The sequence below is a fragment of the Myotis lucifugus genome, unplaced genomic scaffold (genome assembly GCF_000147115.1).
Source record: "Myotis lucifugus unplaced genomic scaffold, Myoluc2.0 scaffold_776, whole genome shotgun sequence".
Classification (NCBI taxonomy): Eukaryota; Metazoa; Chordata; class Mammalia; order Chiroptera; family Vespertilionidae; genus Myotis; species Myotis lucifugus.
Window position 1 is genome coordinate 214,230 of NW_005871824.1, and position 17,413 is coordinate 231,642.

Here is a 17,413-nt window from a genome sequence, read left to right on the forward strand (position 1 = left end):
TTCCTTATTCTTGAAAAAGTTTTATAAACTTTTTTTATTTAAAAAAATATACATAGTTAAAGGTATATGGCTTGGCTCACTGCTCTTATTTCTTTTCAAACAATTACAGTTTGTATCTCTTTTGAGTCTGGCTTAAAATGAAAATATTTGCAGCATTTAAAAAGCACTTGACAGAAAGTTTGAAAACCTTTCAGAACACTCTGGAAAGTTGTCACTCTCAAAAGTGAAGCACAGCCTGCTGCCTCTCCCCCCAGAGTCAAGTCTTGATGTGTGTGGTTTTTCTTGTTTGTGTTTTTTTTATTTTTATTTTATTACTCAACAGAAATTTGGCATCTTCCTAGCATTGCAAAAAAGTTACGTCATTACTGAATCCTAGCCCATTATTAAGGTTGTCATTCACAAATAAGCTGTTGCCAAAGAAATTGGAATTAGCAAAGATCCTCTGACAGAAATTGGATTGTTGTGTTTCATGTTAGTCTAAATTTTCTTCTATTTTTGTCAGTTACGCTATAATCAGTTACCCTGATTACTGTAGCTCAGTGGAGGGGAAAAGCATAATTTCTCAAATTCATAGCTTAGGTCAGTGATCACTTTTAGTTTTCAAAGTAAAGCAATTTAGTTTTACATTGTAGCAAATGTACTTTGATTTGAAGTAGAAATAGGGACAGACACTCTATCATGAAACTTGCACATTTTTAATGTTACAAAGATTTAAGAAATAATTCTGTTTTATATTATACTCTTAATTGCAAAGATAATGCTTTTTTGCATTTGGAATTTAATTTTATTAATTTGAAAATCTTTTAGAACTTTTTCAGCAAAATTGAAGATCTCTGTGGTTGGCATATGAGTACTTTCATTGTGTATTCTGCCGGAGTTAGAGTTCTCAGCTGAATTTTGCCTTGTGGCCATTAACTTTAACTTCATATTCCATGTATAAAATCATCAGCTTAAAGCTTCGGACTGGATAAAGGTCATTTTATAACTCAGAAAATGAACATTCAAAGAACATGTTTTACTTTGTTTATATGATTAAATAACTTATTTTATGTTAATTGAAAACAAATGGCTGTGATTTTAAAGTTGCCTTTTAGTATTTGTGGTTGTCATTTGAAATTATCCATAACCCTTGCTTTTATTGAGTCTCCAACCCTTTTAAAACCAGCAGCTATGTCTCCCTCCTGCCCCATTCCCCTCGTTGCAGACAAAGGACTGCATGTTGGCTAATGGCAAACTGGACGATGACTTTGACGAGGACGAGGAGGAGGGCCTGCTGTGGAGGGCCCCCAAGGAGGACGCCGACGACGAGGACGACTTCCTGGAGTACGACCAGGAGCACATCCAGTTCATAGACAACATGCTGATGGGATCGGGAGCTTTTGTGAAGAAAATCCCTCTCTCTCCCTTTTCAGCCGCCGACTCAGCATATGAGTGGAAAATGCCCAAAAAAGCCTCCTTAGGTAGCATGCCATTTTCAGCAGACTTCGAGGACTTTGACTATAGCTCTTGGGATGCAATGTGCTATCTGGATCCTAGCAAAGCTGTGGAGGAGGATGACTTTGTGGTGGGGTTCTGGAACCCATCAGAGGAAAACTGTGGTGTTGACACAGGGAAACAGTCCATTTCTTATGACCTGCACACGGAGCAGTGCATTGCTGACAAAAGCATCGCTGACTGCGTGGAAGCCCTGCTGGGCTGCTATTTAACCAGCTGTGGCGAGAGGGCGGCTCAGCTTTTCCTCTGCTCGCTGGGGCTGAAGGTGCTCCCTGTAATTAAAAGGACTGAGCGCGAGAAGGCCGTGTGCCCTGCCCGGGAGAATTGCAGCAGCCAACAAAGGAGCCTTTCAGGGAGCCGGGCGGCGGCCTCGGCCTCGGCCAGCTCCCGCTCCGCCGCGGGGAAGGACGTGGAGTACGGCTGCCTGAAGATCCCACCCCGGTGCATGTTCGACCATCCGGACGCAGATAAGACCCTGACGCACCTCATATCAGGTTTTGAGAATTTTGAAGAGAAAATCAACTACAGATTCAAGAACAAGGCTTACCTTCTGCAGGCGTTTACCCACGCCTCCTACCACTACAACACTATTACCGGTAAGGCGCCCAGGCCCGCCGCACTTCTCTGAAAGTGCGGCCACGTGTCAATCGCATTATTTTGGCCTCATAAAAAAATGATCTATGCGTGTTCAGACTTAGTGCTTAACACGCGAGGTGGGGGAGGAAGCCACGGCCAGCGAGAAAGCCTGGCCTCCTCTCTGGGAGCATGCGCTGCTCTTTGGGAGGAGGGAGGTGGCTCTCCGTCCCCGCTCGCACATGTCATGTCACGTGCTGCGGGATCCCGGGGAGCGGCCGCATCGTGGTGTGTCTTTCCTGTCTCAGCCCGCCCAGGGGCTCTCTGCCGCTCAGGGCTGCTCTGGGTTCCTGATTTATGTGTGTGTTCTGGATGTACTTCCACATCCTTTTATCATAAGTCTAAAGATGAATAGGTGATAAGAAACTGCTTCACAGAGGCTTCATGCCCTTGCTCTGACCGCTGTCATCTCCTCTGCACTGTGCTCCCTGCTTCTTCCCGTCTGTATGTAACAGGCTCCCAGCCCGTTGCCTTAGAACAGCGTCGCCAACCTTTCAGACCTCACGGACCACCGGTTGGCGACCGCTGCCTTAGAAGGAAGAACAGGCAGCTAACAGCTAACACCGCATCAGCCTGTGCAACACAGCTCAAGTCCATGTGCTTTTCTGTCTCACAGTAACAAGTGCTTGAGTCCAGAATACCAAAGCCAAGTAGAAAGTTTGTGTAAGGAAAAGAATGTAGATTAAGATGGTCTGAGGAATGTGAAGCCAAAAAGCGAAAAGGCATCCGACTCCATTCTAGAAAGATTGGTGAAACGAAAACCTGTTTTTCTTGGAGAGTGTAATGAGGCCTGGTTTTCTACCGCCCAGTCCTGGGTGAGGTCTGGGCTCTAGCCTGTCTCAGCCCCTCCCTGGGGGGCGGCTGGGCAAATCATTTCATCTGTCCCTGCCTCAGTTTCCGCAGGTGAATGGACTCTTTACTAACGGAGAAAGATGAGGTGCTGGTTAATATTGAGAACTTTTCACATTTTGACAACTGCTTTTGCTCAAGGTCTTGGCTCACTTCACAACTTTTATTTCTCAATCTCTTGGTTTGTGTAAAATTCATATTTTTTATTAATCTTTTTTTTTTTTAGAGGGAGAGGAAGGGAGGGTGGGGAGGGAGAGAGGGAGAGAGAAACATCAATGTGAGAGTGAAATATCGATTAGCTGCCTCCTGCACTCCTATCAGAGATCAAGTCCGCAGCCTGGGCATATGCCTGACCGGAGTCAAACCGGCAGCCTTTCCATGCACAGGACGATGCCCCTCCAACTGAGCCACACCAGCTAGGGCTCAATTTCACCATTTCTAATCCAAGTTGAGAAGAGGGTCTCCTTATACTAACTGTTATCTGTGAAACAGATGTAACCCAGAAATGGCGAGGCGTGGTGCCACTTAAATACATTCACATGTGAGTGAGTGGTGTGCAGTGATGAGACCTCGGTGGAGGCGGACACGCAGGGTTGGGCTCAGTAAGGGATGTGTGGTGGGGACTTTAGGACGGTGCCCAGCACCTGCCTGCCCAGCTTGGTGCCAGGGGAAAGGGCTCAGTGATAAGGATGTCTCCTGGGAAAGGTTTTCCTAACAAGACATTTGTCTTCGGGCCACCTAGAGATTTTCTGACCACAACGTATATATAAGAAATGTGCTTAATTTGCCATTAAAATGTAATTGCCCGAGGCTTCAGCAAGTGAGATGTCAAGTGATTTTGTCCTTGAAGAGTGTGTATGAAATGAACCCAGAAAAAAGTCTCTGCTATGGCTCTCGGGCAGGCCTCTCGCCAGTCATTCTGCAGAAACCGGGTCAGGGCGTTGCCCAGGCTCATGGCTCCCCTTTGGCTCCTCCCTCAGATTGTTACCAGCGCCTGGAGTTCCTGGGAGACGCGATCTTGGACTACCTCATAACCAAGCACCTTTACGAAGACCCGCGGCAGCACTCCCCGGGCGTCCTGACGGACCTGCGCTCCGCCCTGGTCAACAACACCATCTTCGCGTCCTTGGCCGTGAAGTACGACTACCACAAGTACTTCAAAGCCGTGTCCCCGGAGCTCTTCCAGGTCATCGACGTCTTTGTGCAGTTCCAGCTCGAGAAGAACGAAATGCAGGGGATGGATTCTGAGGTCAGTGCTGCTGAGCGTGTGCGAGTCAGAGGTGGAGCCGCTGGCCGGGGCTCTGGGGAGTTAGGGCTCTGGCTCACAGCTGTGCAAAGGGACGGCCGAAGCCAGGCTGTGGCGCCCGCACCGTACGATCCTGGGGAGAGCTGAGGTGGGCCGGAGTCTTTGGGGGGCCTTGTAGGAATGGAGGCGTGTGGCCATTCACAGGGAGAGGGAGCCCAGCGCGGTCCAGTGTGGCAGCCTTCCCCACCGATTCAGGCTCCCGAGAGGTGTGGCGCCACCCCCTGGCCACCCCCACGGTGGCCTAACCCAGTGGCCTCCTCAGGGCTTCTGCCTGCCTTGCTCTTCAGCATGGGTCGGGAATATTTGCTCATGTCTCAGGTAATCGGCACAAACACGTATTCTGCTTCTACTGGAAATGGAAAACCTCAGTTAAAAACCAAACTTCTGCATTTCTAACCGTTGGAATTTGAGAGGCTTCTCCGTAAGTTCAGCCAGAGGTTCGTTGGTGATGGAGCTGTTTCTGATGTCGGTGACTCCTCTGCAGCTTTGTCGGCAAGGCTGTTGCTTAGGTGTTCCCAGCCCGGAGTGCTTGCCGCCCCTCCTCTGCGTCCCCTGTGCCCAGGAGGCCGCTCCGTCCCTCCTCCTCCCCATGCTGACTCCTTGGCTTTTCTTACTTTTGTAGATTTTTTATAAGGAGTTAAGGAACTTATTCACAAATTCCTCTGATAGCTGTTGTCATTGTTCTTTTTTGATTGGTTCCTTTTTAAATTTCAAACCGTTGTTGGGGCTTTCATGTATTCCCTTAACTTCCTTGGAAGCGAAGGCTCTTGTCCAGACCAGCCGCGGGCAGGCGGGCAGGCAGGCAGGCTCTGTGCAGGCGGCCGGCGCTGCCTCGGGCAGTGTGAGTGAGAGCGAGTGGTCGCAGGAGACTAGCGCTACTCGCAGTCAGCATCACTTCTGGTCTCATCCTCCCAAACACTGCAAGCTTAGAATGAGAGATTCGCCGACATCTAAATGCTCTTTCACATGACAAGGGGACATTCTGTAATCTGTGTTTATTCTTTTTCCCTCTCCATTGTTTACATAAATATGTATGGAAGTTACAAAAACTAATTGGAAATGTCATGGTCTGGCTTTTTAAATTTACTATTTGTTCTTGTTCTTAAGAATTCTCTCCACTTTTCTGGGCCTCAGTGTCCTCATCTGTAAAGGGAAAGAATTAAACTTCATATGTTTTAAAATTCCTTTCTCCCTCAAAACCATGATATATGAACAATAACTGTCTTATTTTTCCAGTAGTCAGTATTATAATTTGTATATAGAACTTGGTTTCACTAAAAACTGTTTAGAAATTACTGTCCCCTCCTTTTAATTTCTTTCACAAGTAGTTTGTTTATTTTAGAAAGCAGATGTGAACACGCACATAAGAGGGGTGATGTATGCGTGACTTCCCACACTCTCTTCTTGTCCCCGAGTGTGTGGTGGTGACTGTCAGTAGCTGCGTGCTGGCCAGGGCAAGGCTGTCGGGGAGCGAATTTAGTCGTCCTTGCAGCTGGTATTTTAGCTGCTTTCAGTTAGGACTTTTAATAACATGGATGTGATAAATATGCTTATATATCCAGTTACCTCCTTACGATAAGTTCCCAGAGGTGGAATTGCTGCGTCAAACAATTGTGAACCTTTAAAAGGCTTTTGATACACATGTAAGTTTTTATTCTGTGAAGTTGAATACCTGCTGCTTGTAAGGTACTCTTTTACAGCAAACATGTATTAAGTGTTTCATAAAAAGGAGCTTGGAGGAAAATATCTTCCAAATAGGGTTTCCCTGCCCAGAAAGGGGCAGTTTATGCCCTCAGCAGCGTGCGTCCTCCCTGCCTGTCCCACCAGCACTCCCCCTCTCTGCCCAGCCTCCGGGCAGCTCTGCGGAGGTGAAGTTCTTTGATGATGAGTGAATTTGAAAGTTTTTAAAATACATTTATTTATTGACTATTTCTAATTTTGTGTTAAAAATTTTGTTCTTATTGAAAGATAATCTTTTTTTCTTTGCTGGGTATAGACTATTAAAAGGGAGGGGATTTTTTTTTTTTTTTTGAGAAATTTGAAAACACTTCATCTTTAGGTAAGTTACTGCTTGTGAAGAACCTAGTGCCACGTGGAGGCAGCCATGAACAGCTGGAATCATTACCTTTGTTAGCGAAGGAATGAGAGTCCCAGCCGGGAAAGGAAGCTGCCTCTGCCCTGCCTTCCTGCCTCCTGCTTACAGTCCCTTTTCTCTCCCCAGCTCAGGCGGTCCGAGGAGGATGAGGAGAAGGAGGAGGACATTGAAGTCCCCAAGGCCATGGGGGATATTTTTGAGTCACTTGCTGGTGCCATTTACATGGACAGTGGGATGTCGCTGGAGATGGTTTGGCAGGTGTACTATCCTATGATGCGGCCACTCATAGGTACTGTGGCTCCCCTTAAAAAAAAGCAGAGTCAAAATTCAAAGCAACTTCAAGGGTATTATTTACGTTATTCTTTCACTTTGATTATAGAAAAATTTTCTGCAAATGTGCCCCGTTCCCCTGTGCGAGAATTGCTTGAAATGGAACCAGAAACCGCCAAGTTTAGGTAAGCAAAGATGTGCATGGAAAAAATTAACTTATTTCAAATCCAGGGGGAAGTTCTCACAGATGCCGTAAATGAACGATTCCGAAAAATATTTACACGGGGGCACGCTCTCCGCAGTTTCCACTTGTAGTCTGATCGACTTCTCTGCTGTTTTATAAAGTGACGCTGAATTAAAGAAGCCACGGCAGCCCGCCTGCCGCTGTGCGTGAGCCGTCGTGCACGTTTCCCTGGTGTGGTGTCAGCCTGTGCGGGCTCCCGGCTGAGAGCTCACACTCAGAGCTGATTGACAGTCATAATAAATACTCCGACTTCTAATTCATGCTGTTTGGCCTCTTTACAGCCCGGCGGAGAGGACCTACGATGGCAAGGTCAGAGTCACCGTGGAGGTGGTGGGGAAGGGGAAGTTCAAAGGCGTGGGTCGCAGCTACAGGATCGCCAAGTCTGCAGCGGCAAGAAGAGCCCTCCGCAGCCTCAAAGCCAATCAACCTCAGGTTCCCAGCAGCTGAAGCCCCTTTTTAAAATTAAAAAACAAAAAAGCAGAATAAGGTAGAAAATACTTAGATTGAAAAGGATGATTTAAAGTTGATACTGAGCGGAATGAATAGAAGGCAGAATTTAAAGTTTGATAACAGGATAGATTACAGAATAAAACATTTAACATATGTATAAAAATTTTGGAACTAATTGTAGTTTTAGTTTTTTGCGCAAACACAATCTTGTCTTCTTTCCTCACTTCTGCTTTGTTTAAACCACAAGAGTGCTTTAATGATGACATTTAGCAAGCGTTCAGAACAATTACTGATGGTTTGTTTTGTTTTTAGTATAATTTCCTCACCTTTGCTTAGTGTTAGGAGGCCAGGGAGCTGAAAACTCACACAGTCCCTTGAGTGATGCTAGAGTCCTCGTGCCCCCCGGTCTGTGCGGGATTGCCAGCCTGCACTGGGGAGCCCGAGAGGACGCTGTGAAGCGGGGAAGTGTGCCCGTGTCGCCTCGGTGCCCACGTTCTGTGTGAAGATGGTGTTCCCAGCGCTATTGCACTTAATCGTGAGGGACAGATGTCAATGGCATTGGCTGGCAAGCTGGTGAATCCAATGTTAGTTTTCTCGTGCCACGTATGACAAAGGTTCTTGCCTTAAACGTAACGTCCTCATGGATACTCTTTAATTTCTGATCTTTTTTGGAACAAACTGATCTTACATTCCCTGCATTTTATTGTGCATTAGATGTTGAGACTGTGGGATTCACAACCCACTAGTGCAGTTGTAACTTAAAACAAGAGATTTGGATTTCTGGCACGTGTATACTAAAGACATTTAAAAAACCAGAATCTGTAGACGGGATTTTTTAAAAAACACCATAATAAAAATGATCTTTGGCTAACTACCCAGTTTTACTTAAAAAACCTCCTGCAAGGTAGTTCCACTGATAGAAATTGTTTGTGGCAAATAATTTTGCCCTATAGGCTGTTTCTCTAACAAAATTAACCTTAGACATATCACACCTTAAATATGCTGCAGATTTTATAATTCATTGGTCACTTATTTAAAGACAGGCCCAGCACCTTCCCCTTCCGCCTTCTCCCGTGAGTGTCTGCTGCACTGTCCACCATGCTGCGTGTACTTCACTACCAAAGCTGTGCTAGCTGTGGGAGTTTAAAGTGTGAGAAAACTGCCACGATAGTGATATGTCCATGATTTAGCTTGTTAATTTAGCTCAACTAGCTCATTACTTCTATCTTCAGAAAAGAAACAAAAAAAGACATTGTTAGGCATTTGCCTAAGTTTCTTTAATTAGACCTGTAGGCACTCTTCACTTAAATACCTCAGTTCTTCTTTTCTTCTGCATGCGTTTCCCCCTGTTTGGTGCTATGTTTATGTATTATGCTTGAAATTTTAATTTTTTTTGCACTGTACCTATAATACCTCTTAATTTACCTTTATAAAAGCTGTGGGCTGGTCTTGCACTCCCACCAACATACCAGTAGAGGTTTGCTGCAATTTGCCCCATTAATTATGCTTGAAGGTTAAGAAAGCTGAGCAGAGGTGTCTAATGTTCCCAGCACATCGTTCTGAACTTGATCTTCTTGCAGTGCTGCATTTCTGTTTAAATTGCAGTTGAATACTGTACCTCCCGCTGTCTGCACCCCTCCCCGAGCATCGCTCTGCACGTGTCAGCCGAGGCTGCCGCTTCACTGGCTGAGGCCCCAGAGAGGGACGCCCAGCTCCCCACCTTACTTGTCCCCAATCTTACATTGGGATGGATCTAAATTATTAATCGCGTTCCTGAGCAAATTAATTAGGGTGGCCTCATTTTTAAAATGCTGAATTCTGATTTGGAACCTTAGATTTCCGTTTTCGTTTTTTAAAAATCTTAGCAGAAGGTCTCATGGCAAGTTAAAACCAAGCAATTCTTGAATTACAGAACTGTAACCGCGTCCATGAGCAAGTAAGGCTGGGTGTGGATTTGACTTGTGATGAAGGCATATCACAGATCTCCGAACAACGCGCAAACGACCTGCTGCCAGGCGGAGGGTGGCGTTGTCTAGCGCACTCATCCCAGGGTCGCGGGCTCTCCTCCTGGCACCAATGTCAGATTGTTCACAGTACAGTTCCCACTGGGAGAAAATGCCTCAATATATTTTGTAACCTTAAGAAGAGTATTTTTTGTTAATACTTTAAAAGTTCAGACTTGGATATGATTAGGTCATACGTTCTCAGGGGTTCAAATTTCCTGCTACCATTCAAAATGTTTTATCAACAGCAAACTTGAGCTATTTCTGTTTTTGTTTGTTTTTTGCTGGAGAAAATTAGCTGATTTTAATTTGTGACTCCCACTTTGAAGCAGTCTCTGACCCCTGGTTGCTCTGTTATAAAGAAAAGCTATGAGTTAGGCGAGTGAAATGGTTATGAACGCTCTGTGCTGCTGAATCTAATGCTGTAACGTTTCCCTGTTGAGCTTGTTGAAATGTTTCTCGTCTGTTAATTAGGAACAAGATCACTCTGCATTGCCCGCCCGTCCCCGTCCCCCCTCCTCATCCACCGTGTGTGCCATCCCTGCGTCCTGTGATGGCGACGGGAGGCGGGATGCAGTGTGAGCCTGTGGGTGCTGCGGGCGCTGGGGAGGCCTGCACGCCTGACCTGAAGCGCAGCTGACTGCACAGGCTCCCCAGGGTTGTGTGGAGGTCAGTTGGCTTGACCCTCATTGTAAACGTCTTTAACTTCTGTGTGTACCCTCAGCCGTCCTCACTGCGCTGCGCTTGTCACCCACCCCCATGGAGCACAGAGCAGCATTGCACTTGGTACCATGCTTACCTCATTTCAAGGAAATATGCTTAACTGAGAGCAAAAAATGTGGTTTGGCCTCGCTGCTGTTTTGATTTACCGAATTTGAGAAAGATAATTCTAATGCCTGCAATGTGTCATGTATCCTTGCACAACTTCAATGGATCATTCTTGTCTGTGGCATTTTTACTGTTTGTGAAAGTATGACAAAGATTTGTTAACTGAACTCTTAATTATGTTTAAAAATGTTTGTTACTTTTTTCTTTTATATTATGTGATGTGATTAAATGTAGAATGACCTCTAACACTCCTGTAATTTTTATCTTTGAACATACTAATATTTTTATTTTCTTAATAATAGCTTGCCCTCAGAGAGATTCAAATTCCCCGGCCAAAATCGCAAGAGATGTAGGCTCCTTTGGTTCTGGTGGTTCAGTTCATGCACCGGCGCTCACCCGGCAGTCGGCCCTTCAGTGGGCGCCTGGAGCGGGCGGGGCTGCGGGCGGCAGAGGACTCCAGCCCAGACCCACCGCGTCCAGTCCCGGGCCAGGCGTTTACCTTGGCATCTCGCTCTGTGAGGGGATCTCATTCTCTCTCACAGAATGTGACCCGCGAGACGGAGACCTGGGCGTTTTTATTTAACCGGCGTCTGGAATGACGTTGAGTCCTTAGCCAGCTTTGTCCTCTGCGGAAGGGCGCACGCTGCGTTTGTCACCTGACGGTTATTTTAATTCCATTTACATAGGTGTATTTTTTCAACCACTGATTACTTTTCAGGAATTTAATTATCTCCAGATGAATTCCTTTATTTTATATTGTACATGAAACGGTTTTAAGACACATTGAAGACCGAGCATATTAAAATGATCTTAAGAGTTGGAGACCCTAGGAGCGATGTTAGGGAGCTTGCATTAAGACTGTATTTTCCACCAGCAGTGAAAATGGTCTCGCGAAACTGACTTGTAAATATATTTTAATCATTAACTGCTTCTTTTTCAGTCCGTTTTTATTTGGACATCAACCAGACAGTTTAGATTCTGTAGATGTGCTCAGAACTCACTGCGGCAGCCGGTTGGTTATACAGCAAAACTGCGAAGGTGAACAAAAGTGACATTTCTGGCATTTCTGTTGTAACTAGAGTGCAGGAAAAGGACTAAAATCAAGTAATACTAACGTGTACTCTGGTTGACAGTAAAGTCTTTACCACCACACACTGCAGCTGTTTGTAAGAACGTGACGTCACTGCTCACACGTCGTCATCAGCAGAAGGCTGCGTCTGCACTCATGGGCCGCAGTTACCTTCCGTCGTGTTTTCTTTTTTGTGTAATAATTGTAGCCGAGTAAACCTCCAATAAAGTTATGGTCTGTTCACTGCGTGGCCTTTTATCTTTTTCTTTTCTCAATTTGATCGGCTCAACTGGGCGATAACTCAAGTAGTTGCCGCAGAAATGGTCTTTAAACGTTTTAATTCCGTGGTCAGCTGAAAACGCGTGCTTCCATATGGTGACATCCTGTTTACCAGGCTGCTTGCCGTCTGCGGTAGCGTTCTGTAGGAACAACTCTCTTTTTCAAGACTCAGGTGACCCCAGGGTGTTTTCTGAAATGCTGCCCCAGTGACTGACGTGTCCCAGGCCCGGGGTTTCTGATGAAAGATCTGGCACGTTCCCAAGGGGGACTGGCTCCTTCTGAAATCCGCTTCCAGCTTGTAGGCCCTTCCAAATGGTCGGTTAGGAAAGAACTTGACCGCTCCAGGCTCGGGCCCGCCTTCGCGCAGCCTCCGTAACTTGAGCACTGGTAGAGATGGCTTGGCTGTGGGAACAAGATGGTAAGTGTAAGTTCCTTAGCAAAAAGTTTTAGTTTTCCTTCGTAAGAGTTTAAATTAATCCCTTCCTTTCCCCTCCCTCCCGTCTCTAACTAAAGGGGGAAAAGTATGTGTTTCAGTCCTGAGGGATTTGGTTGAGCACTACGTGCCTGTGGGGGGGTGTTGCTGCCCACAGTCCACTGGATAGTTCAGGCCAGGCCTCGGCCACGGCCTTCCTGCCACCACGACCCTGTGTCCCGCGGCCAGGGACGGGCACACAGCCAGGCCAGGTGGACCAGGGTGCAGTCGTGATGTGCATGAAAAGAACGCAGATGCAAGGGAAGGCTTTTGTTTCTGCAGCTGCACAGCGTGATGCGTGTTTGGAAGCGATGGTAGGTGCCCCTCGCTGGCTCAGCTGTGAGCGGGCCGTGATCCACGAAGGCCCAGAGCTGGGGGTGCACCCGGTGGGTGTGCAGCACGCAAGGCTTCCCAGCCTGCGAGGCAGTGTGTAGGCAGGTGATGGCGAACCTTTAGAGCTCGGCGTGTCAGCATTTTGAAAAACCCTAACTTAACTCTGGTGCCGTGTCACATATAGAACTTTTTTGATATTTGCAACCATAGTAAAACAAAGACTTCTATTTTTGATATTTATTTTATATATTTAAATGCCATTTAACAAAGAAAAATCAACCAAAAAAATGAGTGTGCGTGTCACCTCTGACACGCGTGTCATAGGTTCGCCATCACTGGTGTAGGCCATGCTTCTGTCTCTTTTATTCTTTTCTTGTGGTAAAATGCACATGAAGCTTACCATTTCAGCCACTTGTAAGTATGTAGTTCAGGGCATTAAGTTCATTAACGTTGTTATGCGACCATTACCACCATCCATTTCCAGAACCTTTTCTTTATCCCAAACTGAAACGCTGTCACCATGAAACACTGACTCCCCGGGCCCCTCCCCCAGTCCCTGGCACCCACCCTCCACTCTGTCTCTGAATGTGACTCTTCTAGGTCCTTCATATCCTGGACTTGGACAGTGTGTGTCTTTGGGTGTCTGGCTTTTTTATTTCACTTCGCATGTGTCTACAAGGCCCATGCATGTTGTAGCATGTCAGCGCTTCCTTTTCAAGGCCGAGGAGTGTTCCCTTGTCGCCTCCAGTGGGGTGCCTTCCCCTTCGGCTGGAGCGAGCGGTGCTGCTGTGAGCACTGGGGTGCCCATGTCTGTGAACCCCTGCTTTCGCTGCTTCAGTGTCCGACCCAGAAGTGGAATGACTGGACCACAGGGTGATTCTGTGTTTAGTATTTTGAGAAACCGCCATGCTGCTTAACACAGTGGCTGTGCCATTTACACTTAAAAAAAATTTTTTTTTTTATTGAATTCAGAGAGGGAGGGAGAAGGAGAGAGAGAGAGAAACATCAGTGATCAGAGAGAATCATTGATTGGCTGCCTCCTGCACGCCCCCTACTGGGGATCGAGCCCGAAACCCAGGCATGTGCCCTTGGCTGGAATTGAACCCAGGACCCTTCAGTCTGCAGGCCAATGCTCTCTTCACTGAGCCAAGCCAGCTCGGGCCCATTTACATCCTCGCCAGCAGTGCACACGGTTCCCGTGCGCCGCTTCCTCACCCGCGCGTTCTGATAACAGCTGTACTGCTGGTGCGAGGTGGTCTGTTGTGGTTTGATTCGGAATTCCCCACTTAACGTGATGTTGAGTATTTTTTTTCATGTGCTTGTTGGCCATTTACGTATCTGTGGAGAATATCTATTCAAGTCCTTTGTCCGTTTTTGAATTGAGTTTGTGTTTTTGGTTCTAGGAGTTCTTTACATTCTGGATAGTAAACTCTTACTAAATTTTTCTCCCATTCTGTGAGTTGCCTTTTTACTCCCTTGAAAATTCTCTCTTGAAAACCTTTGAATTGCGAAGCGCAGTGGCCCCTAGGGTCTCAGCTAAGGGCTCCTGGACCTACAGCAGCTCAGGTTACTGAGCATGTGCTGGGCGCCTGGTCCGTAAAAGCTTTACCTGTTTACGCCACTCACTCCTCCCACGATGCCGGAGACGGCTCCTGTTGGAGGACGTAAAGCATAGCGATCGACACGAGAGCTGCGGTCAGGCCACCGGGCTTCCAGCGCTGGGGCTGGGCAAGTTATTGGATGCCTTGGCCCCACGGCCTGGCTGGCACAACGAGGAGCAGTCCTTCAGGTCTGGGCGAGTCCACGGAGAACGCAGGGTGCAGTGCCGCTCACATCATATGCCTGTGATAAATGTGAATTGTTACTGTGATACCCATTTTACAGGTGGCAACAACGAGGCACAGGAGTGAAGTAACTTGAATGCAGTCATGGCTGAACCTTTGACCCATGTCTACCTAAATAAAACATGTTTAACCATCATTCAGTTATTCTCTAACTTCTGTGGATGGTTTGAGATGAAGGTGGGATGAAAATATGTGACTGCGTATACGTATGCTACACATTTCGTGTTGAGAAGAAAACCAGATGGTGACCAAAGGCCAGCGTAGGCAGCAGTCACAGGATTTGTTTCTTTGTTTTGTATGTAACCCTAGAGCTCATTTTTTCAAATGAGGAAAGATTCGGGTCTTCTTAGAGAGCCCGTTAGAACCTGCTGTTGCCCTGTTTCCCGACTCACATCAGCCTGAAAAACTAGGGACAGGCCCAGTGGCCATTGGAGGACTTGACATGAGGCCAGTCTTGGTAAGAAAAGCCATTGGCTCCCCGTTCAATGAGAAGCAAGCACTGGAACCTCTGTGCTTCCCACCTGTGCTGCATCCGGGCGGGGGGGGGGGGGGCGGAAGGAGTGCTGAAGAAAGCAAGGCCTCCCTTGGGGAAACCACTCTGCTGGGAGGGGGGTCAAGACGGGACCTGGGTGGGGGGCTGGGTTTTAACCCCAGTGGGTCTCAAGCACACGCAAACGCAGGATCAGGCACATGAACCTGGGGGGGGAGGACCCTGCAGCGGGAGGGGAGTTTCTGGGTTCGTGAACGAAGTCGGGTTTTCTTGGTTTAGGGGGAGGGTGGGGGTAGGGAACAAGAAATGGAAAATTCACTAGGAAGTTATGGAGGGGACGGGGTAAAGAGGATGTTTTTAGCTTGGAAAGTTTTTTCTTTTTTTAAGAATGATTTTTGATGAGTTGCATATCAGCCCGAAAGGCCCCTGGGTTTTTGTTTGGGGGGTTTTGGGGGGGGTTTTGTTTTGTTTTTGCTTTGAACATTGCCTTTCATTTGTCGGGCTTCCCACCATCCCCACTTGAGTGGGAAGAGACGAGCGATGCCCAGGTCTGTTAAGTATGTGATGTGGCAGAAAGGGTTCCATGGTCTCTAAGTTTGGGCAACCATGGATTAAATGAAATGGGAGGGGTTCCTTGCAGAACTTCTGGGGTTCTTTATTATTTTGAACGCATGGGACCCTCAGAGGGGCTGCCTTCCCCCCTGATGAAACCAAAGATCTTGTGCTGCCAGCGCCCGGAGCCGCTCCCTGGAGACATACCTACCAAGCGCATCTGGGCACGGGGACCCGCGGCCTGATGGGGCCAGGAGCTCACCTGGCTGCTCTGGCTTATGTGTGAAGTTGACCAGCTGTCCCTGCAGCTGGTGCACAGGAGGGAAACCCCAAGGTTTTCTCCTTACGGGGTCACAGGCTCCCATCCTGGTGGTGAGCCTAGGCCTGCGGAACAGTCACAGCAAAGCAGTGGAAATGTATGTCAGAAGGGCTCGGCCTGCACGTGACAGCCCCGGAGCTGGGCACAGCTGTGGAGTTGGCCGCCCTCGGGGGTTGGGGGCGTGTCTTCCCAACAACCCAGCGTGCAGCTTGTGGGGAGGCCTTTAATTTTTATTTTTAAATATGTTTTTATTGATTTCAGAGAGAGGAAGGGAGAGAGAGATGGAACATCAATGATGAAGCATCGATCAGCTGCCTCCTGCACCCCCACCCCCCACTGGGGACCAAGCTCACAACCCTGGCATGTGCCCTAACCGGGCACAAACCATCACTTCCCAGTTCATGGTTGATGGTCAACCACTGGCCGGGCAGGGAGGCCTGGCGCTGTGCTGCCAGCTCTGCCTCAACTCCTGGCCTCTTCGGACACCTTCACTCGAGTGGCACTGCCCTTCCTACAGAGGCACCCGAGTGAGCGCCAGGCCCAGACGCCTCCTGCCCACACCCAGCCCGCCCTCCGCCCTCGGCCAGGCCCCGCCACCGGCGCCCTTCTCAGCGCGCGTCAGCCTGCCGCCGCCTCTGCATGTCCCTCAGCAGCCGGGGTGCAAAGGGCTGTCGAAGCACCGCTCACTCTGTCCCGGGTCCCAGATGCGCGGGGCTGTCCTCTGCTGAGCCCTGCGGGCCTCGCGGGGCGGGTCCCCGCGGAAAGGGAGGGAGGAGGAGCTCTGCTTTCTGCCCCATTCGTCCCGGGACAGGCTCTCACCTTCCCGGGTGCAGGGTGGCTCCTGGTCGGCCCACAGCCCTGCAGGTGGGTGCAGGCCCAGGAGGGAAGTGCCCGGAGGAGCCGGCTCTGCCTGAAGGTGGGTCTGCGTGGACACTGAGTCTTCCAGCCCATCTTTCTGCTTTGCCGACTGGGCAGCTCGCAGCCAGGTTCCCAGCAGACCTCGGTCCCCTGCTCCCTGAGCGTGTATTCGCCTCAGGATGCGCGGGGCCAGGCAGTGAGCCGCCTGAAGGCCTTGCCCCGCCGTGGAGCTCACCCCAGTGGGTCCTGGTGGGGAAGACAGGCCGCAGCCGCATCGCGGGCAGCTGCGTTCTGGGGAGAAAACCCTGTGTTTGTGCTAGTCTCTGGTTCCCAAGTCCCCATCCTACCCGGTTACATCAGCTGCACCCAGGCCCTTCCTGGGCCGAGGGGCGGCCGCAGACATCGCACCCTCAGCCCCAGTACGTTCTGGGCAGCTCCCAGCATCTGGCAGGAGCCCGCCAGTGGGTGGGGCTCTGGGAGGCGCAGCGCATCCCACAGCCCCGCTCCGACCTGTGCCACTGGGCCCTGTGGGCACAGCCGCCAAAGTGGGCACAGCCGCCGGGAGAGGACCCTCCGCCACGCAGGCCAGCGAGGAGCCAGCACGCTCTTCCCGCGACGGAGGGGGGCGATCGGGCGCTCGGCTCTCCCGCGGGAGCTCAGCCTCGAAAGGGGCGGACACCGTGGGGGAGAAGTGGCGTTTATGGGAAAGTGTGTTTGAGCTTTACGTTCTTCTAAGAGCCGTCAAGCCGCCGTGGGTTTTGTTGGGGCTTGGTTATTTTTGCTTCTATTTACCTATTTTGGAGGAAAGGGCTGAATCAGTCCTCTTAACAGACCAGAATTCCAACTTGAGGTTATGTTTATAAATAGAACTCCAGGCTTTCCAGAACTAAAACCCACTCCAACCAGCTTTGTTGACAAAGGGGAGGTACTGTCAACTAGCGGTCGGAGCATTTCTAGGCATCTGGGTTCCCACCAGCAGACGCCCCGGGGCCATTCCGCTGTAACCCTCCTGCACCAGGGATGCG

At 48.9% G+C, this 17,413-nt stretch overlaps 1 protein-coding gene across 3 annotated transcripts in view; it reads left to right on the forward strand.

The window, feature by feature from the left end:
- DICER1 (dicer 1, ribonuclease III) overlaps positions 1-11,484 on the forward strand; it is a 63,647-nt gene extending 52,163 nt beyond the window's left edge. Inside the window, exons 25-30 of one of the 3 annotated variants that reach the window (XM_023746973.1) lie at positions 1,166-2,090; positions 3,957-4,225; positions 6,504-6,666; positions 6,757-6,832; positions 7,173-7,323; positions 9,254-11,484. In XM_023746973.1, the coding sequence (XP_023602741.1) occupies positions 1,166-2,090; positions 3,957-4,225; positions 6,504-6,666; positions 6,757-6,832; positions 7,173-7,323; positions 9,254-9,502 (1,833 nt within the window). In that variant the 3' untranslated portion in view covers positions 9,503-11,484. Of the gene's footprint in view, positions 1-1,165; positions 2,091-3,956; positions 4,226-6,503; positions 6,667-6,756; positions 6,833-7,172; positions 9,151-9,253 lie in introns of those variants that run through there. The other 2 variants (XM_023746974.1, XM_006106160.3) reach the window with 2 other exon arrangements.
- Positions 11,485-17,413: the final 5,929 nt, after the last annotated feature.